This window comes from Balaenoptera borealis, assembly GCF_965194805.1.
Source record: "Balaenoptera borealis genome assembly, chromosome: X".
NCBI classification, from domain to species: Eukaryota; Metazoa; Chordata; class Mammalia; order Artiodactyla; family Balaenopteridae; genus Balaenoptera; species Balaenoptera borealis.
This window is the reverse complement of record NC_138881.1, coordinates 18,569,598-18,587,830: the sequence shown is the minus strand read 5'-3', so window position 1 is coordinate 18,587,830 and position 18,233 is coordinate 18,569,598. Positions and strand designations below refer to the sequence as shown.

General features: G+C 42.6%; 1 protein-coding gene across 3 annotated transcripts in view; it reads left to right on the top strand.

Annotated features, from left to right (window-relative positions):
- Positions 1–4,487: 4,487 nt before the first annotated feature.
- The window catches only part of SMPX (small muscle protein X-linked), a 52,376-nt gene continuing 38,630 nt past the window's right edge, over positions 4,488–18,233 (top strand). For 2 of the 3 annotated variants that reach the window (XM_082375959.1, XM_082375958.1), the window contains exons 1-2: positions 4,488–4,696; positions 9,049–9,105. In XM_082375959.1, coding sequence (XP_082232085.1) covers positions 9,067–9,105 — 39 coding nt within the window. In that variant the 5' untranslated portion in view covers positions 4,488–4,696; positions 9,049–9,066. The remainder of the gene's footprint in view (positions 4,697–9,048; positions 9,106–18,233) is intronic. The other variant, XM_082375957.1, reaches the window with a different exon arrangement.

Below are 18,233 nucleotides of genomic sequence, written 5' to 3'. Positions count from 1 at the left end.
CTAAACTCTTCTGCATAATTATATAAAAGATTTTTTCCTATGGGTAGAGTCATAACTCTGCACATTACTTCTTCTTAGAAAAACAATTTTTCCTCTCTGTGGGTACTCGTGGAAGAAAGCTAAGTTCCAAGGAAGGAGACAGAAGCATGGCCACTGCATCATGGCATACGACAGGGGCTAAGGAGACAAGTGGCTTGGCTCACACAATCAGGTAAGGAAGGAAGTCATCACATAGTATGTACCTCAGGGGACCAGCCTTGTCACCTGCTCTCCTGCATGAAAAACAAGCATTGATTTATTCATAGTTATGGGGTCAAAAATTTAAATTTAACACAGAAGTGAACGCTATGAGAAAATAAAGTGTTTTCAAAGGTCATAGCTAGTTTCTTTTTCATAATTCTTTTTTCCTAGCTAATCATTCTTCATTTGCTAATATTTTCTTCTCTCTGTCAGCCTACACAGTTTTTTTGTTGTCTTTTGTTTGTTTGTTTGTTTTGTGGGGAGAGGTTACCTGTTTACACATAATGGTACAAATAGTTATCTGTTAATTCATTTAAAAGTGTTCATATTATGATTTATTTTCCTCTTTGCCCAAACTGTAGGTGGGCCCAGGATAGAGAAGAACTGAGCAAAGAGGAAACTGAAAGAAGCCTGTAATTTGGGGTACATGATAGGAGTCTTACCCACGAGGGCATTGAGGGACTGGGCAATGGTATGAGCAGCTTGGCTCTCTCTGTTGGCTTGTATGTAGAGGAACAAGGGGAAACCCATGGAATTTGGACCCTGAAGACTTAGATTCGGGTTTTGACTTGGACACTTGTTAGGCACGTGAGTTTACCTTTTTCAGGATGATTTGTCATTTATAAAATGGAGATAAATAAAAACAACATCTGCTTCACAAAGTGGTAAGGATTAAATGAGATTCTGTGTGTGAAAGCACATTTTCCACTCTAAAACTCTGTATGTATGTGTGTATCTTGTCTACATAACTACCATTCTCTTTTGTCTTCATTGCTAAGAGCATCCTGATTTTATATGAGATATTTGAGCTTAGCTAATCATTTCTATTCCATTCACCCTCCACCACTTATTTATTTTCTTAGCCTCCTTTGCAGCCATGAGACCCAGTTCCAGCCAACGAGATGTAAGGGGAGGTCTGCTGGGGCTTTGGGAGAGTTTCCTCCCTGACAAGAGGAAAGCCCCTGTTCCCACCATCACTGCCATTCTGTATTGTTTGGATGCTAGTGAAAGATCCTGATTCTTGGAGCTGTGGCAGCCATTTTGAGAACATGAGGTAAGAAGCGTGAGGATGAAAAGCTGACTTGTTGAGAGTGGCAGAGTAGAAGAACTGGAAATTGCCTGGGTCTTTTTGACTTCATAAAATTTCTGAACCAACCTGGAACTACCTCACTTCAGGTTTTTAGGTTTGTGAGATGGTTAAATAACTTTATTGATTGAGCCACTGCTAGTCAGGTATTCTGTTACTTGCAACTAAATGCATCCTACCTGATACCATGTGCATAGTGCTTATGTGGGAGCGTGCATGTGAGTGTGCTTCCTTGAGGACTTTGGTGTAACAGGTGAGAACACTAAATATGGGAGTCAAAAAGCTGGGATAACTGGCTCTGAATTAACACTCTGAGCCTCGACTTACTGATCTATACAATGGGAATAATACCACTTAACCCACAGTGTAGTTGGGAGGGCTAAATGAAATAATAACTACAAGTGAAAATGCTTTGCAACTCCACAAGGGCTATGTAGACCTAAGGTGTTCTTAGATATCCTCCTGCTGTTTGACTGTCGTGGAGGAGGGATGAAGGCACGTAGGTAGAAATGACTTAAGTGAATTTGGTTTTTGCCAACAACCCCCAATGCTGCCCCTCTTTCATGATCTTCACTGAAATATTCCCAAAGGTCTCAAGCTGTCCCCTCAATGCCCAGTACTGTCTAGTTCTCCATTTCTCATACTTAAAGATGCTTTCTTATTCCTTCTTCTCCCATTTCAGTTTCCCCAATAAGACATGGACTCATCTTGTGCCCGTCACCTCGGGCCCAGTTAATTGTTGCCCACCAATGCAGTTATGTGTTGGTGTGTGCCCGGGGCTTCCTCTGTTATACGAGGCCTTAAACTGATGGGGTGACAACAGTAGATCACGGAAAAGCACTTGGCTTCTTAGTGCTTTTTGGGGACCTCAGTTGGGAGGGCTGTTCAGGTCACAACTATTCCCCTCTCTGGGAAGGACCTCCTCCATAGGTGTGCACCCCAATGGCTTCCTGTATGCTAGGTGACCTAGCCAGGAGTTTGGTGATTAACTCAGGATGGGGCAGTCAGAACCCTGGGATTTTAAAAACTGGAGTGGGAGAAATAGCTTTGGCACTCTCTAGTGAGGTCTGAGTTCTTGGTTCTGGTTATTTCTGAGGCCCACCTGCACCCCATGCCTTTCCTGCCACAATATGAAGCTTTCCCAGTGAACCCCCCTGTCTTGGTTTGGGTTGCATCAAATCCAGACACGGAGACAAGGACTTGGTCTTGTCTGTTTGGTGGTGTATTTGGGTGATGATCCCGGAGAACGTAAGTGAGGGAGTGGGGAAGTGAGAGAGGGAAAGGAAAAAACCAATAAGGGTGTAATAACGAGCAAGTCGTTTCCTGCTGTGGGCAACTGAGGCTCAGTCCTGCTGGGGACCTCTGGAAACTGGACCATATCTCACAGTCATTCCACCAGAGGATGGGGAGGTGGGGCGTTTATCACCGACCTCCATCCCCACCGGCTGAGATTTGTCCCTAGGGGTGTCTGCTCCCTGGCACTTCTGGGTCATGCCTGCAGCACACCCAGGCAACTTTTGCCTTGGAGATGGAGAGAGCCCCAATGCGGAGAAGCAGAGAGATTCAGGTTTTTGAGGGGTGAAGCTGACAGTGTCCTGAGGACTGTCTATAGCTGCAGAACTCAGGTGGGCAGAGCAATACTGAGAAAGACATCAACAGTGTCTGCCACACCTCCTCAGGGCTTAAACTAGTTCACTTTGCGTTTCTGTCACTTATGACTACAGAAGTCCCGATTATGAAGCTCACCTCAGTTCTTCCCACAGAGGCAGCTACATCCATGTTGGGCCAGCCTTGGGTACACGGCGTTGCCGCCAGGCGCACTTTCCCTGACATATATGCCACACCAGTAGCTACTGAGGGGTCAGTGGGGGCAAAAGGACTGTGGCAAAATGTATGGGCTGGCTGCAGGGCCAGGGGTCAAAAATGGCTCATTGTTGTCTGGTGAAGGGCTCTGAACACAGAGAAGCAGCCAAACATCTGGGGAAATATTAAGGTGCCTACCCTAATCTCTTCCCCAGTGTGTAAAGAACTCACTTTTGGTGCCATATGATCTCAAAGTACAATGTCGAAACTGAATTTTGAAGACACAATTCTTTTAAACAGCACATGAACAGAACTTAATGGTGAGCCCCAAACTGAGATGATGCACAATTATCTGCTGACCTCCTAAGTTACTGGAAAGTTGGTTTTCTCTTTACTGACCTGAAATCAAGTGCTTGGAATGCATTCAGTTGCAGGGAACTCACATCTGACTTTAAGGGCTCATACAGGTCGGAGCTTCTTTGCCTCACATAACGAGAGGACTGGCTGCTGGTGATGGGTCAGCAGCTGACCGTGCTGTCAGGGACTCAGTCATCCCTCACTTTCATCCACTGGATGAATTATAAGTGAGCCCACTCTGCTTAGTCCTACTGAAGGGGAGTTCTACGCAAAGGTAGTTTTAGAGGCTATAGAAGTAAAAAAAAAAAAAAAAATTAAAAGTAGTGTTAAAAATAATGAGCATGTGCTTTAGGATTTGGCAGTGTTCTCTTTAAAAAGTGTTTTGCCTCATACCTGGTCCTGGCCCTTGTCATACTTAAGACAGATATTTTCTCTTTTGTTTTGTTCTGTTGCCTCATGTGCTGTAGGGCCAAAGTCATTGCCACGAGTAGGGGCGGTATAGAGCAGAGAGAGCAAGGACTCTGGACCCTGGAACCACACGAGTCAGTTGATCTGTGACCATTTTTGACCGATGAAAAGGATGATATCTGGTAGTTCATCATAATCTGACTGAGTGTTGATTATGAAGTAACCTTCTCAGCTCCTCAGTGACCAAGCGAGGACTCAAACACTGTCTGTGGTGCCATGCCGCCTCTCTCCAATTTTCATTGAACACTTTGGGTCTTCTCACCTCTGGGTAATAAAGCTAAAGATAGAAACTTTTCCTACTTTTCAAACTTTCCTGTGCCCCCTCAGAAGTTGTGAGAAAACACAACCAGCATCTTCTGGAAGATTAGGAAGGCAGTAAGATTCCGGAGCCACCTTCCGGCTGACATTTGAGCCCTGCTTTCAGCACGGTCAAGCCTTTTGGAGGCAGCGTATGGCTTGTATCAAACTCTATATTTAGGAAGAACAACTGTGAGCTATGACAGGAATTCTCTTTAACACTTATCCTTAAACCGAGTTCCCCTCCAGCCCCGAGCCAGGAGCAGCTCTCAATACCGGGTGAGGCACGGAGCACTTGAGCTATTTCAGCCGCATGAAAAGCATCGGAACTGAGATCGCAGCTCAGAGGACACCGGGCGTCCCTTCCACTCACTGAGGAGCTTTGTATTCTTGCACCTGGCTGCCTGGAACTTTCCTCAGGCAGGAAGCAAGTACATAAAGCAGGTAAGCAGGAGGACCCAGCTCGGGCAACTGGGCTTTCTGAAGGAAATTTCCTTGCTACCCAACTTGAAGTGGCTACTTATAACTTTGTAGGCTTGTAACCAGTGGGTGTAGCTTCCTTGTAAATTCACTGTTCATTGGTGATGTTGCTGCTTCTGTTTTATAAATTGTTGGGGGGGTGGGGAGGTTGAAAGAATATTGAACTAAAAGTAGTTTTCATTGATAGGGACATTAAGAAAATTTCCACGGTCCAGATATGATGACTGTGACCCTGAACATGAGATCATTTTGATTCTTATGGCCAGGATTACAGTCAGTCAGCTGCAGACTGATTCGGGCTGTAAGCCTAGAAATAATCAGGAGAATTTGGGGCAGAGAAAAGCTATAATGCTAGCTCTTTGGTTTACCTAAATGCAAATTATTGCCAGAGTTGTTAACACAGTACAAGTTTAAAACGCTTTTCTCCTCTCCCTAAGCACCAGGCTTGGCCTCAGTGATAAAGTCCTGTCAAACTATAGATCCATTAATAATCCAGACCCATCTTTTAGAAAGCCCCGCTTCGATCGCAGTGTTCCCCATACCCAGCAGAGTAGAGGGCAGCAGCCCTGTCTCTCCCTATGTGGGCACCAGATTCTGATACGTGGCAATGCTGAGTGTCTCTTCCCTCTCGGCATATCTCAGGCAGAGTTGAATAAAGACTTAGTTCGGACAGCTGAACATCTTTCTACACCCTTCTTGGGAATTATTTTTAGCAGCAGACAGAAGATAATTCCCTGTGAAACTGAGCTGTAGCCACTTAATTGACCTTTAAGAAGAACAAACGAAGCCCCCTCTCTCCATATATTGATTTATTTTCCTCTGAATCCCTGCTTATTAAATTAGCGATATTAATGTTGACAAATTTTTAGTAAGTGAAAGAGTCTTACTTAGAAGTCAGATATTAGATGCTGTCCAATCAAATACCAGCAGAGGTATATATAGTACATGACTCAGCATACGGACCATTAAAGATCCCCACTGACTTGCAGAACTGCCAGGAAAACTCAACTGTGCTAAGCCGGCAAGCATTTCCATTGTAGTATAGGCTTTGTAAAAGTCAGTATATGCCTGGTAAAACTTTCCATGTTTTCAAATTGTAGCCAGAACCAGGAGACACAGTAATAGAGTGCTTTAAAGAGTACCTCTTTGGATGAAAAGCTGTGGCCCCGGTGTGAGTGGAGTTGTGCATCTAAGGCATAGCTTTCTTTTTTGGTCCTGGGATGAGGCATGCAGATACAGAAGGAAGGTGCATTCTACACCTTGCATCCCTAATGGAGGTGAACGCAGGGCCAGGGAAAGAGCCAGGGAACACTGTCTATTTTTATTCATCAGTGTGCTTTGCCCTGATTTCTCTGAGAATAATGAGGACAGCAGGAACGGCTGCAGAAATGATTTACACAAACGTTATCTAGCTTGTTTGCAAGGAATGAGAGCTGGGATCTGACCAACTTTCTAGAGGTGTCTGTCTCGCAGATTGACGTATATGTTAAGAAGGAATTTGTATGCAAATAAGATTATACCAATGCTATACAAGGCCCAAGGAATATCCATCCCCTAGGCTGAGAGGTCCACAAAATACAAAGCAATCCAGGACTTTAGCGAAAAAACAAAATCAGCCTAATTAAAAAAAAAATCAGCCTAATTAAAAACAAAATCAATGCGGTATAAATAACACAATCATTCATTGCCTGATTTTTTTCCACATTTCAACTTGCTATTGTAATAACATAAAGAAATTCCTAATCCCCACATCTCAAATTGACATACAATAAATTTTTTAAAGTTCCCAAGTGATATTAGTTAAACTTTAATTGTACACATACAGAGAATGCTATATGATGAGATATTTAAAGTCCTGTGAGAATTATTGCTTTGCATGTCTTCTAATAGCTTTTGAGGAATAGAAACATTAAAAATTAAACTGCCAAGCTTTTCCTTTTGAAATTGAGCTGTGTGTCCTAGATCCAAAAATTAAAAATCCTTCATTGACTTTTTGACACTGCAGGAAAGACAGCAACCTATCTGAAACATATCATAGAGCAAAAATGCATTCCTAATTGTTCAACTTGTTATTGCTTTTTAATTTTTTAACTATATTTTAAAAAATAAATTTATTTATTTTTTTATAAATTTATTTATTTTTGGCTGCGTTGGGTCTTTGTTGCTGTGCTTGGGCTTTCACTAGTTGCAGCGAGCGGGGGCTACTCTTCGTTGCGGTGCGCAGGCTTCTCTTGCTGCCGAGCACGGGCTCCAGGTGCCTGGGCTTCAGTAGTTGTGGCACGTGGGCTCAGTAGTTGTGGCTCGCGGGCTCTAGCGTGCAGGCTCAGTAGCTGTGGCGCACGGGCTTAGTTGCTCCGCAGCACGTGGGATCTTCCCGGACCAGGGCTCGAACCCGTGTCCCCTGCGTTGGCAGGCGGACTCTTAACCACTGCGCCGGGCTTCCCTGGTGGCGCAGTGGTTGAGAATCCGCCTGCCAACGCAGGGCACACGGGTTCGAGCCCTGGTCCGGGAAGATTCCACGTGCCGCGGAGCAGCTGGGCCCGTGAGCCACAATTACTGAGCCTGCGCGTCTGGAGCCTGTGCTCCACAACAAGAGAGGCCGCGATAGTGAGAGGCCCGCGCACCGCGATGAAGAGTGGCCCCTGCTTGCCACAACTAGAGAAAGCCCTCGCACAGAAACGAAGACCCAACACACCCATAAATAAATAAAAATAAAAACAAATACTTAACCACTGTGCCACCAGGGAAGTCCCTAATTTTTTAACCATATTGAAAATAATTCTACCTAGACCCTTATGCATGGAGGCTGTATCTGTATATTACCAAAACATTCAGGTGAAACTTTAAAAACAAAATCCCATTGTTCTCATGTATGTGACTCCAAGGACTATATAGTTGAGTATACTAATTACAGAGATTTAAAAAAATTATGTAATTGTTTAACTTCATATAGTAGAGCCTAAGACTTTGAAGACCTCAGGAAAAAAAAAAAAGGAAGTTTTTCAGAGTTCTCAGTTCATAAATTTTATCTCTAAAGTGTGTGGGGCATCACTACAGCAGTTTTTACTCTGTACTTAGAGTTGTAGACCAGTATAGAACTAAAAAGTCTCCAGCTAAGGGCAATGGCAATAAAACAATACATATTTGCATCATGCTTTACAGTTCGCAAGGCATTTTCAGGAACCTTATGTCATTTTGATTCGTACCACAACCTGTGAAGCAGGTGAAACTTAAGGAAGAGGAAATAGGCCTAGAGATGTTGACTGACGTAGTCCAGAGGACACCGGACGTGTGGCAGATGCCAACACGGCGCTCTGTGCTCATTGACTCACCAGTGAGCCCACGCACTTACACCAGTCAACTGAGGAAACTCTAGTCAACCCAGTTTATCGTTTGGGTTTAAAAAGCAGCGTGTTTTTAATTCACTGAATTTCAAACTTTTTCACTCCGTCCTGTCGACACTTAATAGACCAAGCTATAACATCACTTGTACAGAGCTGGGCTGTTCCCTGCTCCCCGAGCCCCAGTAAACCTCGGCCACTAGTCCCTGGGCTCTAAGTCAGGTCTCACAAACTGAAAGAAAGCAAAGGTCCTTTGGGAAGGAAGCACTGCTACCTCTTAGGGATCTGACATGGTCACGTAAGTCCTATTTGCCTTCTGAGACTGATTCGTTAAAAGAAAAGAAGACAGAGGTGAGGCTTGCCTGCCAGTTGCCTGGTTTACAGAGCCCAGGCTCTGGACGCACAGAGCAGGGAGACGCGGCCCATGTCCCCCAGGTCTCTGTGCAGAACAGACACGTGCCCAGCGAGCAGGGAGCATCGCAGTAGTAAGAACGCGGTACGGGCCATTTCTCTTTGGGTGTTTGATGGAGGCGAGGCGGTCCCGATGGACTGATGTGCAGCCCTGGCAACAACTCGGTTCAGATCAAAAGTTCAGTTTCAAGCAGAAAGCTTCTGAGGCCCCAAAGAAAGGTGTTTTATTTCCACAACCTCTTTGTTTTGCTGTTCTTGGCAGGGGGGCAAGAGGGCAGGGAAGGAGATGATAGCGCCTTTCAAGTTTCTGATTGCCTATCATGAGCATCAGGGGCGAGGCATCTCAGCATTTCTCCTTCTGAATGATTTATCCAGCGCTCTAGTGTTCCCTCTCCCTGAGGCATTAGGAAAGAGAGTCTGTAAGTAACCGGAAACTGAGACTGAAAGAATATACGGCCAGTGAAAGGGGTGACTGCCCAGTTGAATCATGAGTTAAATTCAAATTTATCATGATTGAGAATCTGAATGCCGCCACCTCTAACAGTTTCTTACCTGTTTTTTTAGGGATAAGACCTTGTCGATATGTCGAAACAGCCAGTTTCCAATGTCAGATCCATCCAGGTAAGTAGACATATTTGTGTTTTAACATCAGCAACTTCCAGTCTGTTTGCTTAATAAATCAGACTTTATGTGACTGTTCACCCCAACTGATGATTCACTTCAAAAAGAAAAGAAAGACTCGTGTAAGGTACAATTAAGGAAGGATATAAGGCTGGTAATGTACAACTGAGAAGGGAGAAGCTATTTTTTTAAGAGAGTCAAAGTTTATAAATGAGAATTAAATGGTCTTCTACAAAAATGCAGTGTGTATGTTTTTTGATATGCTTTTTGATGTGTAAGTTTTTGATATGCTCATCGATCGGAATTTAAAAATTCAATTTCCATTTTTATATCCAATTGAGTTTGTTGACTCATCTGTTTAGAATACATCTTTCTTTAAATAACATCCTTTTCTTGTCAAGTGTTCTTTCCAAGGCTTGGGTATTTATCTTTTAAGGTCCGTATGCTATTATGCCTCCTCATGCCCTCTCAACAAACAAATTCTTTGGTTGTTTCATCTGACTTAAGTGTTACCCACAATAAGGGGAGGGGGAAGCAGGCATTTTGGAACACAAATACAATTACGGAGAAAATTTTAGTATTTGTTTTGACTCAATACTAAAATTTGTTATTTCTCTTAAGAGCTTGGTGTTTAGCTCTCAAGTGGCTCTCATACTGAGACGGTGGGCACAATGCTTTATTGTAAAATTCCATCTTTCCTTTCCATCAAGATGGAGCCATCTGTACTTTCTCTAAAGGAACTTTAAAACTTTTTTTCCCTGGGCTTTCCTGAATACTGCATAGCATATGGTAGTTTCTGAATACTTGGGGTCTGATGCACCATCATACATACACCTACTCATAAGCAATTGACTGTATTTTGAAGGGACATGCATGTGGTCAGATTGTGGGGTGAGGAATCCTAGCACACACCGGTGGTGGAAGTGGGTGGAGGGACGTATCTTTACCCGTCATGACTAATGCATAGCCTTAAATGGATGGGGTTCTTAAGTGGTAAGATATATAACAACCTCTGGAAACCTGTTACAGAACAAACCACCAAGGAAGGGCCTATTGGCAAGGATTCAACTCTGCATTGCCATGTTTGGCCCTCTGGTGTCCACCTAGTGAGTTTCTGATGTACGTACCCTGACATTGGTAGAATTCATTTTGCCTCCCAGGCCTGTGAGCATCCTTGAGCCTTTGAACCTTCTCTTTTACCCAGTGTGTACAGCTGTTAGTGGCATGGGCTGTGAAGCCAGATTAGTGGAGCTTGAATCCTTAATCCATTTTGTACTGGTGTGGGATCACGGGAACACTACTTTACCTACTTTACTTCTCTGCCTCTGTTTCCACATCTGTAAAATGGGGACAGTACTCACCTCCTAGGGCTACACGTATAAGATGCTTAAAACAGCACAGTAAGCCCTCATTAAGGGTCACATTGTTACTATAATACTTATCATTCTGGAATGCTCTGTGTTAAAGTGACAAAAAATAATACCATTTAATCACTGCATTTGAAGCTCTCAAAGTGCTAAACATAAAATTTCCTTTTTATTTTGCAGGACACAAAAACATAGTCTCTCAGGCTGCCTTTCATTCTCTTCCTTTTATAGCTGAAAGTGTGTTGATTTTTCCTCCTTAGTGCTTCCTAGCCTCCCTCAAATCTACACTGAAAATTCACCTGTATTTTATCTATTAATTTTGACCTTGATATATTTTTAGGTCTATAATATTTAAAAAGCTGCTATTGACTGTTCTCAATAGCTGCTATTATACTGCATCTAAAAAAAATCCCTCTACTCTACCAACAAAGGCAGTGCTTCCTTATGGATGTGGTATTGCCCCTCTCAATATATTTTATGCCAGACAGAAAGCCTAATTTAATGCACCTTAAAATGAAATACTATTTCTTGTGGCTAAATAGGATCTGCACTATCTGATATTTTCCTATCATTTCTGCATTAAATGTAGGGTCTATTAAATAAAATATGAAAATGGTTACTCTATACAAAATGCTTTGTAGTAGGAACATTACCTAGGCTATGGTCTTGTGTGGAACAAATAGAAACCCCAGCTGATGAAGGAGTGCCCTTGTTGTATAAATACTAAAGATCTTAAATGTTCCATTCAACACACTCTAGTCACTTCTTTTTATTAGGATGTCATTTCCAATTCAGTTCAACTGTCACATTCTGGGTGCATACTTTGTTCCAGGCACCATACTAAGTGTTGGCTATGCAAAGATGAACTGCAACCTGATCCTTGAGTTTGAGGAGCTCATGGTCTCCAGGACTCACTAGCTATGCGACTTTGGGCAAGTTGTTTTATCCTCTTTGTGCCTCGGTTTCCTCATCTGTCAAGTGGGGAATTAATAACATGTGAGCTCATAGGGTTGCTGCGAGGGTTAAATGAATCAACACTTGTAAGTGCTCAGGCCAGTTCCTGGCTCATTGTAATTGCTCAATAAATATTAGCCATTATCATCAATCATCATCATCGTAATCATGTGGTTCAACAGTTCCCAAAGTGCGTCTCCTGGAATAGCAGTTGCATGGGATGTTGTTAGTTAAAGGGTTCCATGCTAAAGTGTTTGGGAACACAACATTAAGCAAAGTTGAATAGGATCTTTACTGCAGGATTTCTCAGAGTCCATAACTTGCTAATGGCTTCATATATTTCCAAGAAGGCGGTGATGTAGACAATGTTTTCTAAACATATTGGATCTTTTAAATGAGTATCTTGTAGGATAGTATTTTGCAGTGCAAACTTCTAGAAGTAATGACTTAGATCTCTATTTTGTCTGGATTGAGCAAATTTAAGCCTCTGTCAACCATATTTCTAACAGTCAGGCATAGGTAGTTGAATTACTGCACCTATGTACACCAGACAACATGGGGCCAAATGGTTATATATCTCTACCTGGCCATTCACTAACTCTGTGACCTTAGTTCACCCTTAGTTTACCCTTCTGTAAAATGAGGACAATCATACTACTTAACAGGATTGTTATAATGAATACACAAAATAAAGTATGGCAAGTGCCTAGTTTATAGCACACAAAGTCCTTAAGAGATGGCTCTTCTAATTATCCAAGTAATGCATGGAATGGCCTTGTTTTCTCTTCAGCTGCTTCCATCTCCTCCCTGCCCCAGAATAAGCGGGAGGCCAGAATCAGACCCACTCTCAGAGGCGATGGACAGTTGTCTTTCACATCCACACTGAAGAAGAGATGGCCTTTGAATTGTAAGGGGATTCTATCTAAGTCTGCATTACTTTTCAGTTGTATTAGTGAAATCTCATTTATTCCAGGGACATAAAAATATCCTGAAGGAGTCAGCTGATTCTTCCATAGTCTGGAGAGGGCCTTTGTCTCCTAAGCAGCTGATAAGGCTCTAGATCAGACGTTGGCCCACCTTTTCTGTAAAGGACCAGATAGTAATCAATACTTTAAGATTTACAGATCACTGGGCCTCTGCTGCACTATTCAGCTCTACTGTTACAGCACAAAAGCAGCCATAGGCAATACATACATGAATGGGTGTGGCTGTGTGCCAATGAAAGTTTATTCACAAAAACAGGTGGCAGGTTGGATGTGGCCCATGGGCCGTAGCTTGCTGACCCCAGTTCTGTGCTCTGTAGGCTGCTTGTTAAACCCCACTGTTGATGGGAATGGAGTTGCAACCAAGGTAACATCAGCACACTAAGCACAGTGGGTCTGATCCCTTCAGATGAAAGAATTTGACATGACAGGTGGTGGGGAAAGCTAGAGCTGCCGGGAAATCTAATCCCAGCAGCGATCTGTTTGGTAAGTCTAATGAGACCAAGTGACACTGACCGCTGGCAGCACCTGCCTGTCCTTCCCCTTCTTCCTGAACACACCCCCTTTGGCAACTGTCATGGGCCTCCCCAGGGCCTCAGCCCACCCAGAGCCAATGTCCTCTGAGTCGTCACTGGCCCTTTCTCTTCACCATTGATCAAAGTAAGATGAGTATTATTTGTCCTTTCCCGTGAGATCTGAGAGTTTCATGGTTGAACGGAAAAGAGTCCTGTGCCCTAGTCATAGCTCTGCTCCGTGACTTCACCCCCCGGTCCTCATGAGCTGCAAAGGGCAGGGGGCGGGGATGTTGCATTAAATGACCTGTAAGCCTCTGTCCAGCTTCTAATAGTCCATGAACTTCTTGAGAATAACTTCTAAGGTTTATTATTAGGACGATAATAATAGTTTCTTCAGGGTTTACTATGTACTTGGCATAGTGCAATGGGATTTCCATGGATTATAATGAAAGGTTTGGAGAAGCAAAAAAACTCACCCAGGATCACACAGCCTGTGAGTAGGAGAGTCAGGAACTGAACCCGAGTTGCCTGATCCCAAAGCCCATGTTTGGAACCATTTTGCAACAGTGACTAGTCTCATTACTTACCATCTCCACCCCGGCACCGAGAGTAAAGATGGAGGAGTGGGTGCAGAGCACCTAAAGTGTAATCATAACTACCAAGGCTACTTGAAGGACAATTACCATTTTACAGATGCTGGCTCCTCCCTTTTAAAGCCCTCAACTGACATTCAGAAAGGGGGTCAGCATTTCAGCAGAAGCAGCTAATAGCTTACACTGATTAAAGTCACCTTAAACGTAAGTCGGCTAGGAGTGAAAAGTACAAAGTAAAGTGACTCAGTAACAAACATGGTCTTGAAATACAAATGACCATGGCCACTGAATCCCACCTCTCTGCTTAATTGACTTAATCAAGCTGCTTGTGAAACTAAAACTAACTCCTTTATCATTCATTTTAGAGGAATGATTATATGAGCCTTGCATCATTAGTTAGTGTGTGGCTTCCTACCATGGGAAGTTTCCATTGTCACCCAATCCACGCGTAGAACAGAATATCTTGATGCCCTGAGTTTTAGTACTTCTTTCCCTTCCCCACCTGTTACCATTGCTCTTCCACTCTCCATTGCTCAGGGCATAAGGGCTCCGTGGAAGAAGAAAACAGCCCGACAAAAATATTTACAGACAGTTGTTAGGGACTCTAATTCCATCTAGGATTTCCAGTTTAAAAAAGATTTCAGGTATATGACAATCCTTGGTACAAAGGAACAGACTATCAACCACCCATGGTTGGTCAGTTAATCAAATACATTTATTAAAGCTAATAATAATAATGATGATACATACCTTCCTTTACTATTGCATTTAAATGCGAAAGATAAAATATGAACTTTCATTTGTCACATGTTTTTCCTTTGACCTTGGATCTACTGTTTCTTTCTTAGGTAAACCACTATAACACATTGTTTATGATTTCCACTGCTGGTTTCTCTGAAGTGTAGCCAGAACTTGAAATGTAGCAGTTTGACTCTAGAGCTACCTCCAGCTGGTGATCTTTGCTGCTCTGCCAGGGCTCCATATTGGTGACATATACTGACTAAGGGATGTCATTTTTTGAGGCTGACATTCACAAGTACTTCAGAAATATAACCTGCCTTCAACCGATTGTAGACATTCTCTTAACAGCTATACGGTACATTATTGAAATCTACTTTCCCCTGGATGACAAGACTACAGTTGAGTCACTCAGGAAATTATTGAAGAGAACAAAAAGTGTTGAGAACAGAGGGGAAAAAAAAGAAAAACCTTTCACTATGAAACATCATGGGTGAAAAACAGTGGCTGAGTGGGAGTTTCTCAAAATTGTATTGAGTGGGAAACTTCTGTGTGTTCTGAATCGATTTCACATTTCAAGAATCCCTAAAGGCAAAGAAGTTATGCATTCTAGCGATACAGAGCTTTATTTTAAAATGGGTGGGATATATTTTAGTTGGTGTGTGTATATATGTGTATGTGTGTGTGTGTGTGTGTGTGTGTGTGTGTGTTTGTGTGTCTGTCTGTCTGTCTTCCTAATTTAGGCTAATATATCAAATAAGAAATCTTTTAAAATTAGCTATTGGGAAAACACCCCTCTTTCTGAGAGTCTTCTGTGAAGATGCTAGAAATCTCAAAATGCCACATCCTGCTCCATTCAGAGAAGGACCAGGACTGTAAGAATAGGAAAGCACAGAAAGAAATACTGTAAAATGCAACCCTATAGGGGTTCCTCTTCGAGCGGCTGGGAGAAAGGCATGGGGGAGGCTAGAGATTCTGGCAGGAGCTGCTGGAGACCTTGGAAAACTAAAGATAGAACCCGTGGGGAGTCATCTGAAACAAATATGCAATGGGAGGAAACTCCAAAAGCCTGAGCTCTAAAAGGAGAGACGGAGTGGGGACGAAAAGGGAGGGGGAGATAAGAGAACAAGGGCTCTGGAAAGCAAAGTGGAGTGGAATTGTCAGTACCCAGTGGCTAGCAGCTACAGAATCCAGCCCACTGGGGAAAGATGCCATTGCACTGTAAGTCACACAGGAGTGGCTGTGGAGGGAATACTGCTTCCAGAATTCTCGGGCTCAAAGCCTGGAGCCAAGCAAGAGAACAATACAAATAATTAAGGGACTCGTGGAATTAACTTACAGGGAATTCTTTCTGCTTTTCTTCACCTGGTGAGATCAAGTGCAGTATTCATTTCACATCAGATAGGTCTATTATCAGGGAACTGTATCCTGTTCTGGCAAAAGATGATCTAGTAGATTTTTTCCATTCCAACTTTGAGGATGTAACAAAGTACGTATAGCTTGGGAAAGTGATGCACTGGATCTGCTACGTCAGGGGCATATTTAGAAATATCTAAGATGAATAAATCTCAAGGAGGGAAAAAAAGCAAGGGAAGGTGTTACAAAAGGAAAAAACAAAAGCCTGCTTCCTTTATACTTACACAGAATCTATATAGAGAAGGCAGTCCAACCTTATATCAACTCCAGGTCATTGATTTCTCTTTGTTTATTCTTTCATAAAAACGTAGCTCATATTCCAAACCCATTTTGAGTAGCGAATACCATGTTCAATTTGCAGATGGAAAAATCGAGTCATTGAGAAAGTATTTTGTTTGTGTTCAAACAGCAAGTCAGTGAAAGAGACAAGAATATGACACCAATCCTCTGGCCGATGGAACAAAAACAGAGAGCTATATAGGTCTACACATTTCTATGAAATTCAAGTTATAAGGAATTTTTCTTATGGTTCTAATTTAGCCTATAATTTGTCACTCAAATATCACCGCCCTACAATTATATTAATGAATCGTTTCTAATCAGTTACAAAGCAATCCTCTGACACTCCCTTAAGGTGTACATTAATGACTGGATACTTGACACGTTCACAGGCTGCTCTGGATCCTGTCAATATTTGCTGTCAAAAAAACCATTTAGGTTCCGGGTTTCTTGAGTCATGCCTTAAAGATGAAAAAGCATCAGGCCAGTGAGCTAATGGCTCATTTTTCAAATGTGGCTTTTTTTGATGCCTATTCTAGAATTATCCATTTGGCGTGCCCCTTTTCCAAGGCCATTCTCAAGGTGTAAGTTTGTGTGGTCTTGAGCAAATCACCTAACCTCTTTGAGGTTCAGTTTCTTTATGAATAAAATGAAGATGATAGTCTGCACCTCAGAAGTTTGTTGTGAGGATGAAGGTGTTAGGACAACCTAGCTGAATCTTGGGGTTTTAGGGTGGATAAGGGTGGTTTGTGGTGAACGTGGGGAGGGGTAGTTACTGTTCCACAACCTCACCATCAGGTTAAGATGAAAGTTAGTCCCAACCCAACTCTGCCACTTTGTTAAACACGCATTTGTTAGCAAACAAGCGGAAACCATCCATACAGTCTGTCTGTGAGCCTGATGAAGCCTCAGCTCTTGTCCCTTTAAATGCTCCGAGTGACTGCCAGTTTGCATAAAAGGTTTATGGGAGGCAGGTGGGGATTCTGTTGCCCCTAGTTGGCAGCAGCCAGCTAGAAATCCTCATTATCAATGACTGGAGACAGGCCCATTTAGGGACCACTCCTCTGAGCTCTGTCTCTAAAGATGCAAGCTATAGGCATCAGATTCTTACACTCTGTTCAGCAGGGTGGGAATTGTCTCCAAAATATTTTAACCACTCTACATATCTTAACCTCCTCCAACTTCATCAAGAGAAGCCATTTCTAATAGTCATTCCATTATTTCACTGATTTTTTTGCCATTTATGCAAACATTAAAGCCTCGGTTATTGGTGGAGATAAACCTAATAGAAAACACTTGGAGCAGCAACCTGGGGAATGTGGTCTTAGTGATATTTTACCACCTAACCCCCCCAGGAGGATGAACTCCCAATGAGAGCAACAGTGTTCCCTACAGTTGTAGTTTAAACCAACCTGTGTGTATAAAATATCACACTGTCTATGCTAAAGAAGTTTAAAGTAAATTACAGACATCTTAACAGTGGGCAGAGTGAACATCTTAAATGCACATCAATACTCATTCACTTAGGGGCGATCTCTTTCAATGGTTGTCAGATTTGGGCCCCCAAGTTCCTTGGAACTGCACATGGTCCAGGGCTTGGGGGAAGCAGATGGGGTGTGGGCTCCCTACAACCTTAGCCAGAGCAGCTCCACCTCCACCTAGTTTGCATTTTAGATATTCTCACAATACTTTACTTAAAAGAAGGGTTCCATGGCCAAGAAGGGTTCCATTAGTGAAGCCTAACATTCACATTAAACAAGTGGGGAAGACAAGACCCAGAGCAGTTGTCACTCTTTCAAGTACAGAGAATCTATAGCCACTCCTAGCATTGGGCTCTTTTCTACCATAGCCACCCAGGTACCATGGAGAGGCTACATGCATTGCTAAAATCAATCTCTGAGCAAGAAAAGGTGGTATTTCCATAGCATGTGCTTTACTGAATACATCATCCTGGATGATTTTTACATGTTCCATTACTGAAAACTACAACCCACCATAGAGCATACACACTTGATTAAATGGGTTAGTTTAACAATCATATCTTTCAGAAACAATACATTAACTTGAACTTCCCATTAGGAAGATGCCCTCTGTAGATGCTTAATAAATGGGTCAGGGTAGTGGTGATCTAATTAAACTTTTAGCCAGTTAACTGTCTTCCAAATAGTCCCAATATCAACTTTTCCCCTCTTTCATCCAAACTGTAGTAATGGAAATAGTTATTGGTTCAATATACATCATCTTCAGTGAGTCTTACTTACATTGTTTTGATCTTATTTCAGG